At 47.9% G+C, this 19,929-nt stretch overlaps 3 protein-coding genes across 3 annotated transcripts in view; all 3 read right to left on the bottom strand.

The window, feature by feature from the left end:
- The window catches only part of LOC123756013 (major facilitator superfamily domain-containing protein 6), an 88,310-nt gene extending 72,982 nt beyond the window's left edge, over positions 1–15,328 (bottom strand). The window contains exon 1 of the mRNA XM_069300052.1: positions 15,195–15,328. The gene's annotated coding sequence lies outside the window, so the exon portion shown is untranslated. The remainder of the gene's footprint in view (positions 1–15,194) is intronic.
- On the bottom strand, positions 1,815–7,978 carry LOC138373636 (elastin-like). Its single transcript, XM_069339973.1, has 2 exons — positions 7,974–7,978; positions 1,815–2,958 (listed from the first exon to the last, which is right to left on the bottom strand). Exons 1-2 carry the CDS (start codon positions 7,976–7,978, stop codon positions 1,815–1,817), a joined length of 1,149 nt encoding a protein of 382 aa, XP_069196074.1.
- On the bottom strand, positions 9,103–10,620 carry LOC123756012 (spidroin-2-like). Its single transcript, XM_045739026.2, has one exon. It carries the CDS (start codon positions 10,618–10,620, stop codon positions 9,103–9,105), a length of 1,518 nt encoding a protein of 505 aa, XP_045594982.2.
- Positions 15,329–19,929: the final 4,601 nt, after the last annotated feature.

Below are 19,929 nucleotides of genomic sequence, written 5' to 3'. Positions count from 1 at the left end.
CAATAGTTACTTAAGAACCAGATTTTATGTACTGCTAGATGAACAGATATATCACGTGAAAGGAAACTAAGCCCAAAAGTATCTGTCCTGAAATCTATCCCAAGAACGTTTGGATGTGGGGCCCATGTTGACACGATGGGTCAGACTCGAGAGAATAAACACACACACAGGAGTTTGAGAGGGAGTATGTTGATGTTTGTATAGAACAAGAGATACAAGACTTCACTTCCCTGCACTCTACTAACTAGCAAGAGAAGGTGTGTGAGCACTCTGCCCATCCCAGGAATAATGGGGCGAGTATATGCAGAAATATGATTTTCTTCTTTAATCTACACAATTAAGAGTTCATAGTTAAGAAAAGGTAAAGGATAGTGAACAATAAAGGGGTATGGGAGGTAGAGAGAACAGTCTTCAGGTCAGGCTGCGACAAACAGGTCTGGTCACATTCGTTACCGTCTTCAAGCTCAAGACGGGAAATGCTTTGAAAGAAGTAGCGAAACCCACCTCCATGCTACGACATAGCATTCAAACATTGGAATAGTTAAATTGTAAGGCAACAGGTAGGTTGGAATGGTCTACATTGGAGAGTTTTCAACCTTTTTCAGCTCGCCATCAACCTGTCCTCTTAAAAATGTCACTTTTGGCCGTTATGGCAGAAAGTGGATGTAATTTGAAAATGAAAATAAATTTGGGATTTTTTTTTCAACAACAGTAAGTTAAGGGTCCTCTGGTAGGTTAGGTGGGCAGGAAATTCTCAAATATTTATGAAAAATGTTAATTGAAAGTTTTCTCTCCTAACCTTTCCGAGGAGGCCGGAGGACTCAAACAGAAAACGGGTCAGTACGTCACTTTTGTGAGTAGATTTCATTTCAAATGAACGTCCACTTTTGGCCATGGGGCGCATAGGAGCGAAAAGCGACGTTATGTTTAAGAGGACGGGTTGCGCGATGAACTGTATTTTTTTTTTTTTAAATCGTGGATTTTAAATAATTAATAAAATAAAAAACCAATGTTCATATTTCTTAATATTCCTGTTATTTTTTTATCTTCCCTCAAACTGTCGACCCTTCCCGGCAGAGTGGATGAAAAACGCTAGACCTTATTTCCCCGTAGTCACTTGTAGGAAAGTCGTGATAGGAGGTAACGTGGTGTTGGGAGCCGTCATGGCTGATGGCTAGGCGAGGCTAGGAGGCCTGTGGTGGTGACATAGGGATGGATAGGTCCCGCATGCTCCGGTGGGCCCCTATACACCTTCAGGAATCTGTACACCCCGTTGATTGACAGTCGAGAGGCGGGACCAAGGAGCCGAAGCTCAACCCTCGCGAGCACAGCTAGGTGAGTATACCTTCACTACACCCTTTCACTCAAGGCCGCGTGCGCGCGCGTGTGTGGTGGTGGGGTCAGTGACCTCTCCATCTCTATACCCTCAACAAAAATACGTCTCGCTGTCTCCAGAGGTAGAGTACTTTACCCTGAAGAGCTGTGGTGCCTGTTTCCTTTCACCTGATGCACATGTTCACTTAGCAGAAAATTGGAGCCTGAGTTAGTAGACTGTTGTGGCGCCGACAATGGAAAAACGCTATAAAACGTTCCTCATGCCGTCGCCAGAACGGAGGAGCCAGGGATCAGGGCCGCCCGTTACATCACCGGACGATGACATCTGCGTCTGGTACAAGTGACTGAACAACACAGCGGGTGTTGTACACACTCAGTAATCTCGTCCTTCGGGTCAAAATTCTATTAGAAAATATGTAGAAAAACCGAGTTTTGTGCAACTATGTATAGAGCTACACAGCACGTCAGTATTCACACCATCATGGTGGAACACCAGACACCACAGGGGTACCAGAGCCGGCTACACCAGACACAACAGGGGTACCAGAGCCGGCAACACCAGACACAACAGGGGTACCAGAGCCGGCTACACCAGACACCACAGGGGTACCAGAGCCGGCAACACCAGACACAACAGGGGTACCAGAGCCGGCTACACCAGACACCACAGGGGTACCAGAGCCGGCTACACCAGACACCACAGGGGTACCAGAGCCGGCAACACCAGACACCACAGGGGTACCAGAGCCGGCTACACCAGACACCACAGGGGTACCAGAGCCGGCAACACCAGGCACCACAGGGGTACCAGAGCCGGCTACACCAGACACCACAGGGGTACCAGAGCCGGCAACACCAGACACCACAGGGGTACCAGAGCCGGCAACACCAGACACCACAGGGGTACCAGAGCCGGCAACACCAGACACCACAGGGGTACCAGAGCCGGCAACACCAGACACCACAGGGGTACCAGAGCCGGCTACACCAGACACCACAGGGGTACCAGAGCCGGCTACACCAGACACCACAGGGGTACCAGAGCCGGCTACACCAGACACCACAGGGGTACCAGAGCCGGCTACACCAGACACCACAGGGGTACCAGAGCCGGCTACACCAGACACCACAGGGGTACCAGAGCCGGCTACACCAGACACCACAGGGGTACCAGAGCCGGCTACACCAGACACCACAGGGGTACCAGAGCCGGCTACACCAGACACCACAGGGGTACCAGAGCCGGCTACACCAGACACCACAGGGGTACCAGAGCCGGCTACACCAGACACCACAGGGGTACCAGAGCCGGCTACACCAGACACCACAGGGGTACCAGAGCCGGCTACACCAGACACCACAGGGGTACCAGAGCCGGCTACACCAGACACCACAGGGGTACCAGAGCCGGCTACACCAGACACCACAGGGGTACCAGAGCCGGCTACACCAGACACCACAGGGGTACCAGAGCCGGCTACACCAGACACCACAGGGGTACCAGAGCCGGCTACACCAGACACCACAGGGGTACCAGAGCCGGCTACACCAGACACCACAGGGGTACCAGAGCCGGCTACACCAGACACTTCAGGGATACCAGACACGACGGTGATGCGAGGCCTTGGTCACCGTCATGATGATTGTTGCCGCTAGTTTTGTAACGGGGGGTGGGGGAAATAGCTATCTTGTCCATTATTCCACCCCCCAGTAAACTAACGAGGCCGGGGGAAACAGCTCTCTCTAGTCCGTTATCCCGTCCTCAGTTAGCTAACTATTCTAGAGCACCCTCCAGAGTTCCTAAGGCAACCTCTCTCGTTCAACACCTTGTAACCTAGGTATTTGACTACCTAGGTGCTAAGACTACAAGGCGCCGTCACTTGATCAGTTACCCGAAACTCTAGAGAGAACTCTAGAATACATAATCATTGCCACAAATGTATAAGAGAAAACGAGAGGAAAGAAATGAATAGTGAAGTAATTAGTGAGGGTTTGGGGTGAGAGGTAGGGAGGTGGGAGGAGCGAGGAGGGTCATTAGTTGAAAGTGAGAGTTTAGAGAGGGGTGGAGGGAGAGGTGTAGATAGGTAGAAGGAGAAGAGTAGAAAGTAGACGTAGAAGAGTAGATAGTAGAAGACGAAATGCTGCCACCATCCATTCATGATCATTACATACAAGACAAGGAATGGAACTTGCCTGTATCACAAAATTCTCAAAGGATGTTATCATGAGTTCATTATTAGTATGTTCCCTCTGTACCATGTATCAACTCCAAACATGTACTCATTAATATCTTGAATCTAGTAACCACCGAGGCTTTCTCACCTCAACTCAACTCTCTAGGGAACACAGTGAAAGACCATTTAAATAATAAATTCAACAATTATATTTTTCATGATAAGTATCATAACTTAAGCAATCCAATTAAAATGTTAACGATTAATATTCAAAGTGAGTCATCCTCCAAGAATCTGAGAGCACTACAACTTGACTGCCCCTGATCATCACACAACATATGTAAACACGACCAAGTCACCTTACTGCTCAACTCACCAAGTGTGTCTGCCTATAGCTGGATAGAGGGGGGGGGGGTGTCTGTAGTTGACAGAGACTCCCGCCCTGCCGGCCGACAGCCTCCCTGCTAGGGCCGTCTCCTCTGCTCTGCTGACTGCCGTTCTGTCTGTTAATGCTTAATGCTCGATAGCTCTCCGAGTTTATATTGGGGAACCTAGTAGCTAACTCCGCCCACAAGTAGATAGCCTCCGGCACTCTACCAAGCCACTCCTTAAACGTCGGCATGTTTGAAGGCTACCAGGCTCCAATTGTAAGCTTAGCGGAAGCAAGGTGAAATTCTCATGATCTGACCTCAGGTCACTTGGGGTCATTAACGGTTTGAGGTGTGAGATCTCAGGCAGACAACTGGCGCCTCTCAGATCCTTGTCTGTGACTCATGTACTCTATGTATGTATTAAACTAAACCAAACACTTTACAGTGTTACAGTTTATTGTGCACCCCATACTCATCCTGTGAGCGGTAGCGCAAAAACATTACAGAGGGCGCAAAAGGTCTTTATCAGATCTCAACGGAGATTATTACATTAACAATTTCATCTGTCCTTCACATCTTATAATTACAATGTGAGCTAGTTATGGAGAATGTTTCACTTCAATTGCTATGTATTTAGTTAATCATTATACATTAATGGTAGGTCTTATCGCTAATACGTAATTGTTTGATCTATGGAAATATTACAGGGTTATAGGGGAGCTGTAGTTTGTTATTATTAGTCTTCACAATACACTACTTGCTCCTTAATCTCATATGTCGTTTATCTATGGGAAGCGAAATATGGATACAGTGCAAGGATTTCAGATATTTTATCCTTAGCTGACAGACAAGCGGAAAGGGAAGTTTGAAGACCTGAAAAATCGGGGTTACTAATGAAAACACAAGCTGCATTCTTGGGACTCTGACAACAGATGGGAGGAAGATTGTGATCTTGATACTCTACAATCCCCCACCAAACATTAGCAGACCCAGGCAGGAGTATGATGACAACAACAAGGCATGTATAGATGAACTGCAGAGGGCAGCAACAACAACTCTCAGAATGAGAGCGAAACTGCTGGTCATGGGGGACCTAAATCATGGAAATATCAATTGGTAATCAAAGAATCCCCATGGTGGATTGGAACGTGGGGAGCAAAGTTAGTGCACGTTATAGACGGGAATTTCCTAACACAGTATGTGAAGGAAGACAAGGGAAAGAGGAGGGGATACACCGAGCCTATTAGACCTATTTTCACCAAGAATGTAGAAGACTGAGACTTTGATATATGAATTAAATAATCAACCCATACTCCTGTTTAGTTAGTACCCATTTTGGCGATCGTCAATAGTCAGAATTCGTTCGTTCTTAGCTGTTAGATAGTCGTATAATGACTAGTAAAGAATTCTTGAAATGAAGCTAAAACACAAACCTAAATATTCCTAGGCTTAGTATAGCACACATATGTACTATATTAGGCCTCAGATATCGTGCATTAGGCCTAGGGATGTTAGGTTAGTTTAATTTGTCAAATCAACACAAGTAAAAATGTTTTCCGGTTTGTCCAGCTCAATAGCTCGGATTTCTACTCCCTAATTTCGTTGTACGTGGATATATATATACTATGGTCCTCATTGTTACTATAAGTATTACCACAACAGGAGGATGGCTGGAAGTACCACGAGGAGCCAGTGACCATTGTGTCCTAGTCTTTGATGGAGCTTGAAATTGGGACCAAAGGACAAGAGGTCTGGGCAAGGAGAGAGAACTACCGGAAAGGGGATTACAAGATAAGGGAATATCTGTGAGAATTGCAGTGTGAGGAAGAACTTAGAGGAAAAACAGTCCAAGATATGATGAACCTAGACATATGGAAATGCAACGAGGCCGAAGAGCAACCAACGGTAAAGGAAAAAAGCAGGAGGGAATTCAATAACCCATGGTGGTTTAATAGACAGTGTCAGGAATCAAAAATGAGAAGCAGGAGGGAGTGGAGGAAGTACAGAAGACAAAGGACAACAAGATTAGATGCAACAGGGTTAGGAACGATTACATTAACACAGGAAGAGTATCGGAAAGAAATTATGAGAACGATATTGTGATCAAAGCGAAAAAGCAACCTAAATTACTACAGAGTATAAGAAGAAAGTATATAAGAAGAAAAATGTCGGTGAACGACCAAGTGACAAGACTAAGGAAAACAGATGGGGGCATATACGGAGAGTGACAAGGAAATCTGAGAGGTACTGAATGCAAGTTTCCATGGAGTGTTCACAACCGAGCCTGAGCAGCTCCCATTGTTAAAAAAGATTGCCCTAGATGAAAGATTATCAGATATAGAGGTGACAGCAGAGGACATAATGAAACAGTTGACAACACTGCATGCAACTAAAGCAGTTGGACCAGAATACGTATAACCGTGAATACTAAAAGAGGCAGCGCAGACCCTCAGCGTGCCTCTGGCAAGGATCGTTAATGAGTTTCTTATGAAGGAGAGTTGCCCAGTTGCTGGAAGAAGGCAAATGTGGTACCAATTTTCAAGAAAGGAGATATGGAAGAGGCACTTAACTACAAACCAGTATCACTGACAAGCATCCCCCTGCAAAATACTTGAAAGAATAATCAGGTTAAGACTGGTTACACACCTGGAGAACATGAGGTATGTAAACAAACACTAACATGGGTTCAGGGAAGGGAAATCGTGCTTAACAAACCTTATGGAGTTCTATGATAAAGTAACAAAAATACGGAGAAGGTTGGGCAAACTGCATATTTCTGGACTGCCAAAAAGCCTTTGATTCAGTACCGCACAGGAGATTGCTATTCAAACTTGAGAGGCAGACAGGAGTAAGGAAAAAGTCTAGAGCATGGGTAAGGAACTACCTAACAGGAAGGAGCCAGAGAGTAACAGTAAGAGGCGAGAAGTCGGACTGGCGAACAATAACGAGTATAGTACCTCAAGGATCGGTGCTGAGACCAATTATATTTCTAATATATAAAAATGACATGTCTACAGGAGTTGAGTCTATGTTTATGTTCGCCGATGACGCAAAATTAATGAGAAGAATTGTGACAGATGAGGATTGTAGGATCCTTCAAGAGGACTTGAACAGGTTGCAGAGATGGTCAGAGAAATGGCTATTGGAGTTCAACACGATTAAATGTAAAGTTATGGAAATGGGATCAGGTGATAGCCGGCCAAAGGGACAGTACACAATGAAGGGGAACTGCTTACCTGTAACGATACGAGAAAGAGACCTGGGAGTGGACGTAACACCTAATCTAACTCCTGAGGCTCATATAAATAGGATAACGACAGCAGCGTACTCCACACTGGCAAAAGTTTGAACATCATTCAGAAACCTAAGTGAGGAGGCTTTTAGGGCGCTTTACACTGCCTACGTGAGGCCAGTCTTAGAGTATGTCGTGCCATCACGGAGTCCCCATCTGAAGAAACGCATAAGGAAACTGGAAATAGTTCAGAAGTTTGTAACGAGGCTTGTCCCAAAGTTACGAGGGATGGGATATGAAGAGCAACTGATGGAACTGAACCTTACGACACTAGAAAAAAAGGAGGGAGAGGGGGAGGGTTATGATAGGAATATAAAATACTTAGGGGGATTGACAGTGTAAATAGACGACATGTTTACCCTAAATACTATCAAAACAATGGAACATGGGTGAAAGCTGGAAACTCGGATGTGTTTGAGATTTTAGGAAGTTTTTTTGTGCGTGAGAGTAGTGGGAAACTGGAATAAACTAATGGAGCAGGTTGTGGAGAAAAACTCTATTCATAATTTTAAAACTAGACATGATAGGGGAATAGGACAGGAGTCATTGCCAAAAAAACAACCGGCTGCTTGAATGGCGGGATATAAGATTCAATGCTCGATCCTGCAGGCACCAACAAGTGAGTACACACGCAAGCAATACAAAACACTAAGCGATCTGATCAAGTCCAGCAACTTTCTCCGGGTTTCACTTGGCGTACACAGCAAGTTGAGGCGGGGGTGGGGGGGGGGGGGGGTCACCAGTGCTGGGAGTCTGTCCCAGCACCTGGGTCTATAACCTGAGAGTTTGTACCCTTCTTACGTCATCGTTACTCGTTACAAATTCAACCGAGGCTAACAGAATTAACGGAACTTAACGGAACTTAATGAAAATACGAATATTGCGACGTCACTGATATCATGGTTTTCGTGTTCGTTCAGGTTTTTGACACTTCTGGCATCAGTTATGTGACGCAAGTCATGGTTGTTAAGAGTTTAATGCAACCAATCAGGTTTAGAGTAGTTTTTTCAATTGTTTTTTAACCAAAAGGTAAACAATGTTCTTGTCTTATGTACTAAATCGTGTTTTTTTTTATTGGTTTATATAAGAGTCGTAACTTCATATATTATGCTATATAGATCAAGAACACCATTTTGGTTTTAATTGTTTGAGCCTATTCAGGTAAATCATAGTTATTATGAAGGTGATGTGATGAATCGTGAATCTTGCAGGTTTACGTAGGCCTATGCAATCATGTTATCGAGTGAATTTAAGAATAATAAATGGGCGGATACTAGTGTACGCACCATAGAGTGTAGGCCTAACCCTACACTGCTGCGTTTCCTAGCCCCTGCACGTGACGGTCTAGGGGTCCTAGCCCCTGCACGTGACGGTCTAGGGGTCCTAGCCCCTGCACGTGACGGTCTAGGGGTCCTAGCCCCTGCACGTGACGGTCTAGGGGTCCTAGCCCCTGCACGTGACGGTCTAGGGGTCCTAGCCCCTGCACGTGACGGTCTAGGGGTCCTAGCCCCTGCACGTGACGGTCTAGGGGTCCTAGCCCCTGCACGTGACGGTCTAGGGGTCCTAGCCCCTGCACGTGACGGTCTAGGGGTCCTAGCCCCTGCACGTGACGGTCTAGGGGTCCTAGCCCCTGCACGTGACGGTCTAGGGGTCCTAGCCCCTGCACGTGACGGTCTAGGGGTCCTAGCCCCTGCACGTCACGGTCTAGGGGTCCTAGCCCCTGCACGTCACGGTCTAGGGGTCCTAGCCCCTGCACGTGACGGTCTAGGGGTCCTAGCCCCTGCACGTGACGGTCTAGGGGTCCTAGCCCCTGCACGTCACGGTCTAGGGGTCCTAGCCCCTGCACGTGACGGTCTAGGGGTCCTAGCCCCTGCACGTGACGGTCTAGGGGTCCTAGCCCCTGCACGTCACGGTCTAGGGGTCCTAGCCCCTACACGTCACGGTCTAGGGGTCCTAGCCCCTGCACGTGACGGTCTAGGGGTCCTAGCCCCTGCACGTCACGGTCTAGGGGTCCTAGCCCCTGCACGTCACGGTCTAGGGGTCCTAGCCCCTGCACGTGACGGTCTAGGGGTCCTAGCCCCTGCACGTGACGGTCTAGGGGTCCTAGCCCCTGCACGTGACGGTCTAGGGGTCCTAGCCCCTGCACGTGACGGTCTAGGGGTCCTAGCCCCTGCACGTCACGGTCTAGGGGTCCTAGCCCCTGCACGTCACGGTCTAGGGGTCCTAGCCCCTGCACGTCACGGTCTAGGGGTCCTAGCCCCTGCACGTGACGGTCTAGGGGTCCTAGCCCCTGCACGTGACGGTCTAGGGGTCCTAGCCCCTGCACGTGACGGTCTAGGGGTCCTAGCCCCTGCACGTGACGGTCTAGGGGTCCTAGCCCCTGCACGTGACGGTCTAGGGGTCCTAGCCCCTGCACGTGACGGTCTAGGGGTCCTAGCCCCTGCACGTGACGGTCTAGGGGTCCTAGCCCCTGCACGTGACGGTCTAGGGGTCCTAGCCCCTGCACGTGACGGTCTAGGGGTCCTAGCCCCTGCACGTGACGGTCTAGGGGTCCTAGCCCCTGCACGTCACGGTCTAGGGGTCCTAGCCCCTGCACGTGACGGTCTAGGGGTCCTAGCCCCTGCACGTCACGGTCTAGGGGTCCTAGCCCCTGGACGTGACGGTCTAGGGGTCCTAGCCCCTGCACGTCACGGTCTAGGGGTCCTAGCCCCTGCACGTCACGGTCTAGGGGTCCTAGCCCCTGCACGTCACGGTCTAGGGGTCCTAGCCCCTGCACGTCACGGTCTAGGGGTCCTAGCCCCTGCACGTCACGGTCTAGGGGTCCTAGCCCCTGCACGTCACGGTCTAGGGGTCCTAGCCCCTGCACGTCACGGTCTAGGGGTCCTAGCCCCTGCACGTCACGGTCTAGGGGTCCTAGCCCCTGCACGTCACGGTCTAGGGGTCCTAGCCCCTGCACGTCACGGTCTAGGGGTCCTAGCCCCTGCACGTGAGGGTCTAGGGGTCCTAGCCCCTGCACGTGACGGTCTAGGGGTCCTAGCCCCTGCACGTCACGGTCTAGGGGTCCTAGCCCCTGCACGTCACGGTCTAGGGGTCCTAGCCCCTGCACGTCACGGTCTAGGGGTCCTAGCCCCTGCACGTCACGGTCTTGGGGTCCTAGCCCCTGCACGTCACGGTCTAGGGGTCCTAGCCCCTGCACGTCACGGTCTAGGGGTCCTAGCCCCTGCACGTCACGGTCTAGGGGTCCTAGCCCCTGCACGTCACGGTCTAGGGGTCCTAGCCCCTGCACGTCACAAGTGTGGGTGTGGACCAGGGTTGTGAGCAAGAAGCATAGGTCGCGGAAGCCACCTCCAGTCAGAGCTTGAGACGACTGCGCCAGAGGGAACCGGTTGGTGTGTGAAGGGGCACCAGGCTGACCATACAGGGTAATGGAGCGTGCCCTTGCCAGCATGTGGAGACTCCCACAGGGTTCCCGGTGGGGCGGGGTAGTGGAAGGATATATGGCACCCAAGCTGGTGAGAATGAGTGCCTCCTGGCACTCTTGGGGCGTCACGGTGATGGAGTGATTTAAGATGAGCGACTCCGTGTCGCTGTGAAAGAAGCGCGCACTTCTACTGCGTCTTGCAAAAATTAAGTCTGGTAGGGAAGTCTCTCAACAATGATCGGAATTCAACAATGGAGTGTTTTCATGGTCGAGGAGGAGGAGGCGAGTGACACAGACCAGCATAACTCTCAACCTTCGGTGTGGCCTCTCCTCCTCTAGAGAACTAACACCACCTCAAGAGTTGACTGACCAAGCAGCGAGTATATATATAATTATATTATATTATATTAGTTCAGGAATCACAATCGACTTGAGAATGGTCCAGGACGGACCGAAACGTCGTCGTCCCTTCACTTTCTAGTGTGGTCTGGTCAATATATTTCAGCCACGTTATTGTGACTCCTCGCCTGCATATTACTTCAGGACTAATGTTATCTCTGTTCATGTACACAGAAAAGTAATTATTTAAAAGAAGTCCTCAAGCTGAGAGAAGTGATGTCAAAATATACAGAGACTTGATAAGTACACCTTCCGGTGTATATATCCCTCTTGACCGTACCTACAGTAGGTCCAACAAGGCTTAACTGTGCCTCCAGGTATGGAGAGATCTAGCCCTTGAGACCGTAGCAGCTACTGTTGCCCGCCTGGCGGCATTTATATACCTGCCAACCTGTCGGAATTGTTGCCCAGGCTGTGAATGGAGGAGTCTTGCACGATCCGTGTTCCTAGTTCATGCCCCGGCACACACACTCTTCCCCAGCACACACACTCTTCCCCAGAACACACACTCTTCCCCACCACCACACCACCACCACCACCACTCTACCCCACCACCACCACCACCACTCTACCCCACCACCACTCTACCACCCCACCACCACCCTACCACCCCACCACCACGACCACCACTCTACCACCCCACCACCACCCTACCACCCCACCACCACTCTACCACCCCACCACCACCACCACTCTACCACCCCACCACCACCACCACTCTACCACCCCACCACCACTCTACCACCCCACCACCACCCTACCACCCCACCACCACCACCACCACTCTACCACCCCACCACCACCACCACTCTACCACCCCACCACCACCACCACTCTACCACCCCACCACCACCACCACTCTACCACCACCACCACCACTCTACCCCACCACCACCACCACTTCCCCACCACCACCACTTCCCCACCACCTCACAAAAGTGCCTCAGTCTCCAACCATCACCTGTGGCCCCACTTTACTGTTCTCATTATATTTCCTCGTGTCCCTAATGTATCTGGGGCTTCCCCAAGTTACCTTGTCTTCGTAGCTTCCTTATAATCAGTGGACTTCTACAATATGTTGTGCTTCGAAAAGTGGGGACTGCATGCGCTGCATGTTCTACAAAGCTTTCTGACGTAGGTTATGCAATTATCAAAAGGTATATCAAGCCGGAGAGTGACTGTAGCAAAATAAGATTGTGTGTAATAGTTTAAACGCGTCAATGTTTACATTTCTAAATGTCGTTCGCATATTGGACAGTTTTACATACGCAGCTGATGTTAATCAGTTCACGTGTACCTCTAGAGTTATATCCATGCCCGTAATTATATCTAATAATGTTCGGAGACTCGCCAATACTTCATCATGAACTCAAACTAAAATATTTTAAATATGGTGGGATGCAAGTGTTAAGTTTGTCCAGGTCAGACAGTAACCCGCAGTCCTCTAATGAGCGGGTCAGTGTTCCGACCTCACACACACCCGCCAGATATCCAGCTGCTATGACAACTGTGGCTGCGCAGACGATCAACGCAGGTGGTGGCGCCCCACCTCCCACTCCTAAAGCAGTGTAGGCCTATCATGAGGCCTGTACGGCCTTCAAACCAAAATTTGTATGCTGTCCATGACATACATTTACATGTAGATAACATCACTTCCTAATGTATACAAGGAGGATACGTTCAACTCTCGTATATTAATCATGAACTTTGTTCACATTAGGGAATAGTTGGGTTTTACTGAACTAATCAGTTTTCAACTATTAAGTTTCCGCTCTTAGTAAACCTTGGCATAGCTATGTAGTCTTTGCCTCAAGGGTTAAGTCCCAGCTGTGTCTGGGTACAAGTGACAGGATGAACAACACAGCGGGGTTTCTTCCTATTGGGGAGTGTTGTACATGCTGCTATGACGGTGTGTCCACTCACAGGATGAGTGACGCTGCCCAATACTGTCACTATGGCGGTATGTCTACTCACAGGATGAGCGGCGCTGCCCAATACTGTCACTATGGCGGTATGTCTACTCACAGGATGAGTGGCGCTGCCCAATACTGTCACTATGGCGGTATGTCTACTCACAGGATGAGCGGCGCTGCCCAATACTGTCACTATGGCGGTGTGTCCACTCACAGGATGAGTGGCGCTGCCCAATACTGTCACTATGGCGGTGTGTCCACTCACAGGATGAGTGACGCTGCCCAATACTGTCACTATGGCGGTGTGTCCACTCACAGGATGAGTGGCGCTGCCCAATACTGTCACTATGGCGGTGTGTCCACTCACAGGATGAGTGGCGCTGCCCAATACTGGCACTATGGCGGTGTGTCCACTCACAGGATGAGCGGCGCTGACCAATACTGAACTCACGTAGTTATGATTGTGGGGATTGAGCTTCAGCTCTTTGGTACCGCCTCTTAATCGTCAATTAACTTTTTTACAAGTTCCTGAGCCTATTGGGCTTTGTCATATCTACATTTGAAACTGTGTATAGAGTCTGGCTCTACCACATCACTTCCTAATGAATTCCATTTGTTAATTTCTGACACTAAAAATGACTGTGGCTCATGTGGATATTAAGTTTCCACCTGTGTCCCCTTGTTCGTGTACCATCTGTGCTAAATAGTTTATCTTTTTCTACCCTATCAATTCCTTTGAGAATTTTGTAGGTGGGTAATCAAGTCTCCCCTAACTCTTTCTTTCATCCAGTGTCCTGAGGTTTAATTCCAGTAGACTTTCCACGGAGCTCATACCTCTGAGTTCAGGAAGAAGTCTGGTGGCATAGCTCTTAACGTTTCCTAACTTCGTTCTGGTGTTTGACTAGATACGGACTTTACTTCATAATTCAGTATTGGTCTGACATAATAGGTATGCAAGCATTTGAATGATTCCTTACACACGTTTCTAATGACAGTTTTTATGTTTGCCAGCCTTGCATATGCCACTGATATCTTTTTGATGTTGGCTTCAGGCAACCCGTTCTCGCAAATTTAATAAGTCAATATTGACTTATTAAATATGTGCATAGGTGACATACTTAACATAATAGTTTCCCTTGAAAAGCTTCATAGAAAACACCGACCTTACCTAACCTACTTAGTATGTTAAGATAAGCATCTTATTGATTCGTAATTACAATTATTACCTAACCTATACCTATAATAGGTTAAGTAACAATTGTAATTACGAAGCTATAAGATGCTTATTTTAACATACTAAGTAGGTTAGGTATGGTCGGTGTTTTCTATGAAGCTTTTCAAGGGAAACTATTATGTTTAGTATGTCACCTATGCACGCAACTAATAAGTCAATATTGACTTATTAAATTTGCGAGAACGGGTTGCTTCAGGAATCTGGCATATCAACGCCAAATCTCTCTTCCTGATCCCTGAAGGATTTTTTCTCCCAACTGGTACCATGTGTTCGGTCTCCTGCTCCATACACCTATTTTCATTATTTTACGTTTTCCAGAGTTAAACTATTGGCCATTTGCTGGACCATTCCTTCGACGTATTCCGGTCATCTTGTAGTATCTTGCTGTCCTCTGCTTAATCCGTCTCATGATTTTAGCGTCGTCACCAGAGGAGAAAGAGTCCTCTCATTCTTAGGCAATGATCTTCGGGAAGATCATTTACATATATCAGAAACAAGATAGGTCCTAGTACAGAATCCTGTGGGACTCTGCTTGTGACATCTCGCCATTCTGAGGTCTCGCCCCCTTACATAACTCCGTTTTCTGTTTGAGTACTCTTATCCAATGGAACACCTGGCCGGTTACTCCAACTTATGGGGTACTGTATCAAAACCCATCCCGCTCGGGATCGCCCCTAAACATACACGGTGCTATGACCACCTCACCAATGATAGTCAATAAAGATTGCCAAAATGTGTTACAAAACTGTCCCCAAATTTAACAAGTGTAGTCGGGGAGTTCATTAGTCATTTAGCTTAGTTAATAAGCACATTAATTCACCTTCTTTAATAACAAATAATTAATATATGGTATATAATATGAAGTGAACTAGACGCCATTGATTAGCTAGGAGTCCACACTGTGTAATTGTGATACTTTATACACATCCACATACATTTTGTTTGGGGGGGGGGGGAATTATACTAATACAAATCCAATTTGTTTTCCATATTCAGAGGAGGCAAGCATTCGCGTGCCGCAACATAATCACACACCTCAAACATCAATACCTTACCTCATAAACCGTCGCTAGAAGACAAAATTCTCGGCATAAAAATCTTTGTTTGTCATTCGTTCTACAAGCCTACGTCTAAATTTCCCGGCAGCCTGACGACCAGCGTATCCTCACCCCTTGCTGGCTGCCGCACTACTGACCAACCGCACCGCTGTGTCTCTGCCCTCCTCGCCGGGACACCCTGCGGTTGCCATCAACGTATTGAATTGTTTAATTTGATTATCATTTATATTGATTAATGAATGAGATTCACTTTGATTCTCACAAACATTTGAAGTTTAAAGTAACTTAGAATTTTTGTATGTGTTGGTTACATCGGTATTGACTTTTTATAAATGGTTTTCTTGACGAGGCAACATCTGCCATGAATATGTTATAATTTTTTGTTTGTTTTTATGTAATTGAACTGTACAGCCCTTGGGCACTATGTTGTTCTCCAGTAACGGGGTCCCTCGTTCGATCAACGTTAATCACGTTAATTCGGGGTTGAAATGGCGTTGTTTTTATATACGGTAACCATTGGGCACCATTTTTTTTTGGGGGGGGGGGTTAATGAAAATGTGTTCCTAACGTGGAATTAAAGTATTTTATAAGTAACGTCGGCGCCAGCCACCTTAGTAGTCTAAGACACTTAAGAAGAACTAACACTTAAGACATGTTTGTGGATCAGACAAGAAAATCAGTACTCCCAAAATGTTTTTTCTTCTTTTTGTTTTAAACAGGTGGGTACAGCAGCAGACGATTTCTGGCTACTGTTAGCAGCCTGAGCGCTTGCCCTTCCCATAGCTGATGGTATTAGTTTTTCTTGGAACACGACCGCCAGTCGATTTGCTATCGGTTACATAATTGCATATCGCATATCGGTTTATGCCCGAAACGCTTTGCGTAATAGTGGCTTTAGGCATTGTATGTACTAGCTATACCTATAAGTCAAACAATCCTTGTAAATATTTATTGTATGTATGTACCTTACCTAAATAAAATTGTATTGTAATTACTGCTGGGTGAACAGGTGAGCAGGATCAGCGAACCCAAAACACAGAGAAGATTAGATCAGCATAGACAGATAAACAAGAATCATCTCACAACATCCAGTACTGCCGGGTGGGTAAATATAAGGCAGAAAGGCTAGCTTTACTAGAGAGTGTCAGACCGGGCTCCCAACTTGGTGCATTATACCGAGTAGAGACGGTAGCTAGGCCATCTCCAGTGATGTATAAGTCATAAACAGATACTTCGGCATAGTTTACCGCATCAGTTTCGTTTCAGGGAGAAACCAGCTTCACCAATGGCCCCCAGATACTATCAAATATTGTCAACACCACCAATGCAGCATCGCCGGACATCCACGCTGACGGCTTCGGTGCAGAACTTCTCTACTCAAGCGAGGAAGCTTTGGAACATCTGTCCGCTCCAGAACACCAGGTCGCTCTACGAAACACCGACCTGATCATCGTGCCCACCCGGCGCTACCTGGCTGATAGAACCATTTTCGTCAGCCGCACCAGCGTCTACATCGCCTCCGAGGATGCTGACACTATGCTGTCAAGCATCATCACCAGGAACCCAGCTCTGAAGGCAGTCAAAGTTAGACTCATCACGAAAGACGACAACCTCACGACCTACCCTGAAGGTGACCTCTACACCTGCACCGGCGACCCGAGCAGTGGAAAACGGCTTCAGATGCCTGGACCATCACACCAGACACTGTCAAGAAAGATCGTTACTACCTCATACGCCAATGCTTCAAGTGCTACAAATAAGACCACGACACCAAGAACTGCCCACAAGCAGAGGCAAAGTGCAGCGGCTGCACTCAAAACCATCATTTTAATGACTGCCAATCGCTTATCAAAAGGTGTCTCAGCTGTGAGGGAGCCGTTACCACCGCCGTCTCCATGGACTGCCTCATAAGACTTGTTGTAATTAAGAAAACGGCACCCGCCACACCAACCACCAATCAGCCGGCGTTCAACATCCAGGCAACGACGTTCCCTGTGCTATCCAACTCCTCAGCTACCACGACGTCCGCACCACCTTGAGGTGCTTCCGGGGCTTAGTGTCCCCGCGGCCCGGTCGTCGACCAAGCCTCCTGGTTGCTGGACTGATCAACCAGGCTGTTAGACGCGGCTGCTCGCAGCCTGACGTATGAGTCACAGCCTGGTTGATCAGGTATCCTTTGGAGGTGCTTATCCAGTTCTCTCTGGAACACTGTGAGGGGTCGGCAAGTTATGCCCCTTACCAGGCCAGGCTCCCCCCCCCCCCAATGGGGACCTAGCACACTGGCGACTGCTGTCCAGCTGTCAACCAACACACCAGCCAACCAATCAGCGGCCTCGGCCGCCACCACTCTGGTCCCTGTTCTGATTAGCCTTGCGGAGAAGCTGGCAGTGACAGATGTCGGTAAGTATGTGACTGGACTCGACAGTCTGCTTGATGCAAACGGTCTACCCACCATGTCGGTCCCAGCGGACCTACTACAGTCTCAACAAGCTACCTCAATTCAACCAAAACAAACCCCAACATCAGCAGAAACCGGAACAACAACGGAACCAGCAACAACAACGATGCTACCAACAGTACTAACCGCACCAACGACACAGGGCTCAGCTACAGCACCTCCCAGCAACAACAACGATGCTACCAACAGTACTAACCGCACCAACGACACAGGGCTCAGCTACAGCACCTCCCAGCAACAACAACGATGCTACCAACAGTACTAACCGCACCAACGACACAGGGCTCAGCTACAGCACCTCCCAGCAACAACAACGATGCTACCAACAGTACTAACCGCACCAACGACACAGGGCTCAGCTACAGCACCTCCCCAGCAAGAAACTGTACCAGCAACTGATCTAGAAGATAATGAAGAGATGAAAATCTCCTACATCAGACCAGAACCCGAAGTCAAACCAGGCAAAATAGACAGGAGCAAACCTTGTTACTGTCTCTTCATCCCCCAGGAAGTCAATATCTATGGCAACAGCAATACTAGAATAACCCTGGCCTTAGAATGCAACCGGCTCATCACCAAAAGGAACCGAGTCAAATTCCCTCACCCCCAAGTTCGTCCACCATTCCGCAGTGGAACGATATGTAGACCTCAACATCCTGCTGACAAAATTCATCGACCTGGACTTCAGGAAAGAAAATCGGAGTCAAATCGACTTCTCTACCGCAGCCCAAGACCCGGAAGGAACTCCGATACCACAGCCGGCGTGCGAACAATTCAGGCGAAGATTCGACCATACCTGCACCACCACCACCTCGACCACCGAACAACAGTTAAAAGAACGAAAAGGTTCACCAACACCATAGGGAAGACGCCTCCTCTAAGCCAGACTAAGCACCTCAACTGAACCAGGACAATACCTCACCGTCTCACCACTAGCCTCCTGCCGCTGAAGAACAACTCGAGCCCCAAGCCAAGACCAAAAACATGATGCCAACCCATGATGGACAGGCCACCGAACTTTCAAGCTCTTCTCTCCACATCCCAATCCTCTTCCAAGAATTTCACGCGCCCCATCCTTCTTCCTCGCACCATCCTTTCCAAATCCTTTGGACATCAAATTTGCAACTTTCAGGGGCGCACAGTTAAGGATTGACACCTAGTCAATCGTTCCTGGCCAAGGCTCGAACCCTGACCAAAGCACTCGCTACATGCGAAGAGTGTGTGTTACCACTACGTAACCAGGAGCTGAGACAAGTATCTCAGGAAGTCTGCAATACCTGCTGATGCTGACCAGATCATATATAAATATATTAGAACAAATTATTCGAGTACTTTGACTCAATACGTGAAAATTTGAAATTTTTAGAAATAACTCTACGACAAATATTAAAACAATGTGTATTTCATTTAAAATGATCTATTACCAGAAACTTAAGCCAATTATCCCACGTTAGCAAACTGTAGGATGGGGAATACCTTCCACCCCCGCCCACGTCAATGGGCGGGGGTGGGGGGGGGGGTATTTGTTCAAGTAATAAACAAATTTATAGTGTATGTAACTGGCTGACCCAAGAAACTTTCCCTCCTTGTGTTGTGCTCCTTGAGGTCACTGGGATATTATCGAACTCAGAAGATTCTGGTACTTCATTTACATCTTAAAATGGTTTATCAACCACTGGAGGGTTATTAAGGTCTATTAACCTCTGGAGGCTTATTAAGGCCTATTAACTTCTGGAGGGTTATTAAGGTCTATCAATCTCTGGAGGGTTATTAAGACCTATCAATCTCTGGAGGTTTATTAAGGCCTATTAACATCTGGAGGGTTATTAAGGCCTATTAACTTCTGGAGGGTTATTAAGGCCTATTAACTTCTGGAGGGTTATTAAGGCCTATTAACTTCTGGAGGGTTATTAAGGCCTATTAACTTCTGGAGGGTTATTAAGGCCTATTAACTTCTGGAGGGTTATTAAGGCCTATTAACTTCTGGAGGGTTATTAAGGCCTACCAGCCTCTGAAGGGTTATTAAGACCTATCAACCTCTGCAGGGTTATTAAGGCTTATCAATTTTTGGAGGGTTATTTAAGGCTTATCATCTTCCGGAGGGTTATTTAAGGCTTATCATCTTCCGGAGGGTTATTAAGGCCTACCAACATCTGGAAGGTTAAGGCGTGTTAACTTCTGCAAGGTTATTAAGGCCTACCAGCCTCTGAAGGGTTATTAAGGCCTACCAGCCTCTGAAGGGTTATTAAGGCCTACCAGCCTCTGAAGGGTTAT

The sequence above is a fragment of the Procambarus clarkii genome, chromosome 43 (assembly GCF_040958095.1).
Source record: "Procambarus clarkii isolate CNS0578487 chromosome 43, FALCON_Pclarkii_2.0, whole genome shotgun sequence".
NCBI classification, from domain to species: Eukaryota; Metazoa; Arthropoda; class Malacostraca; order Decapoda; family Cambaridae; genus Procambarus; species Procambarus clarkii.
This window is presented reverse-complemented; position numbering and strand designations above follow the sequence as displayed.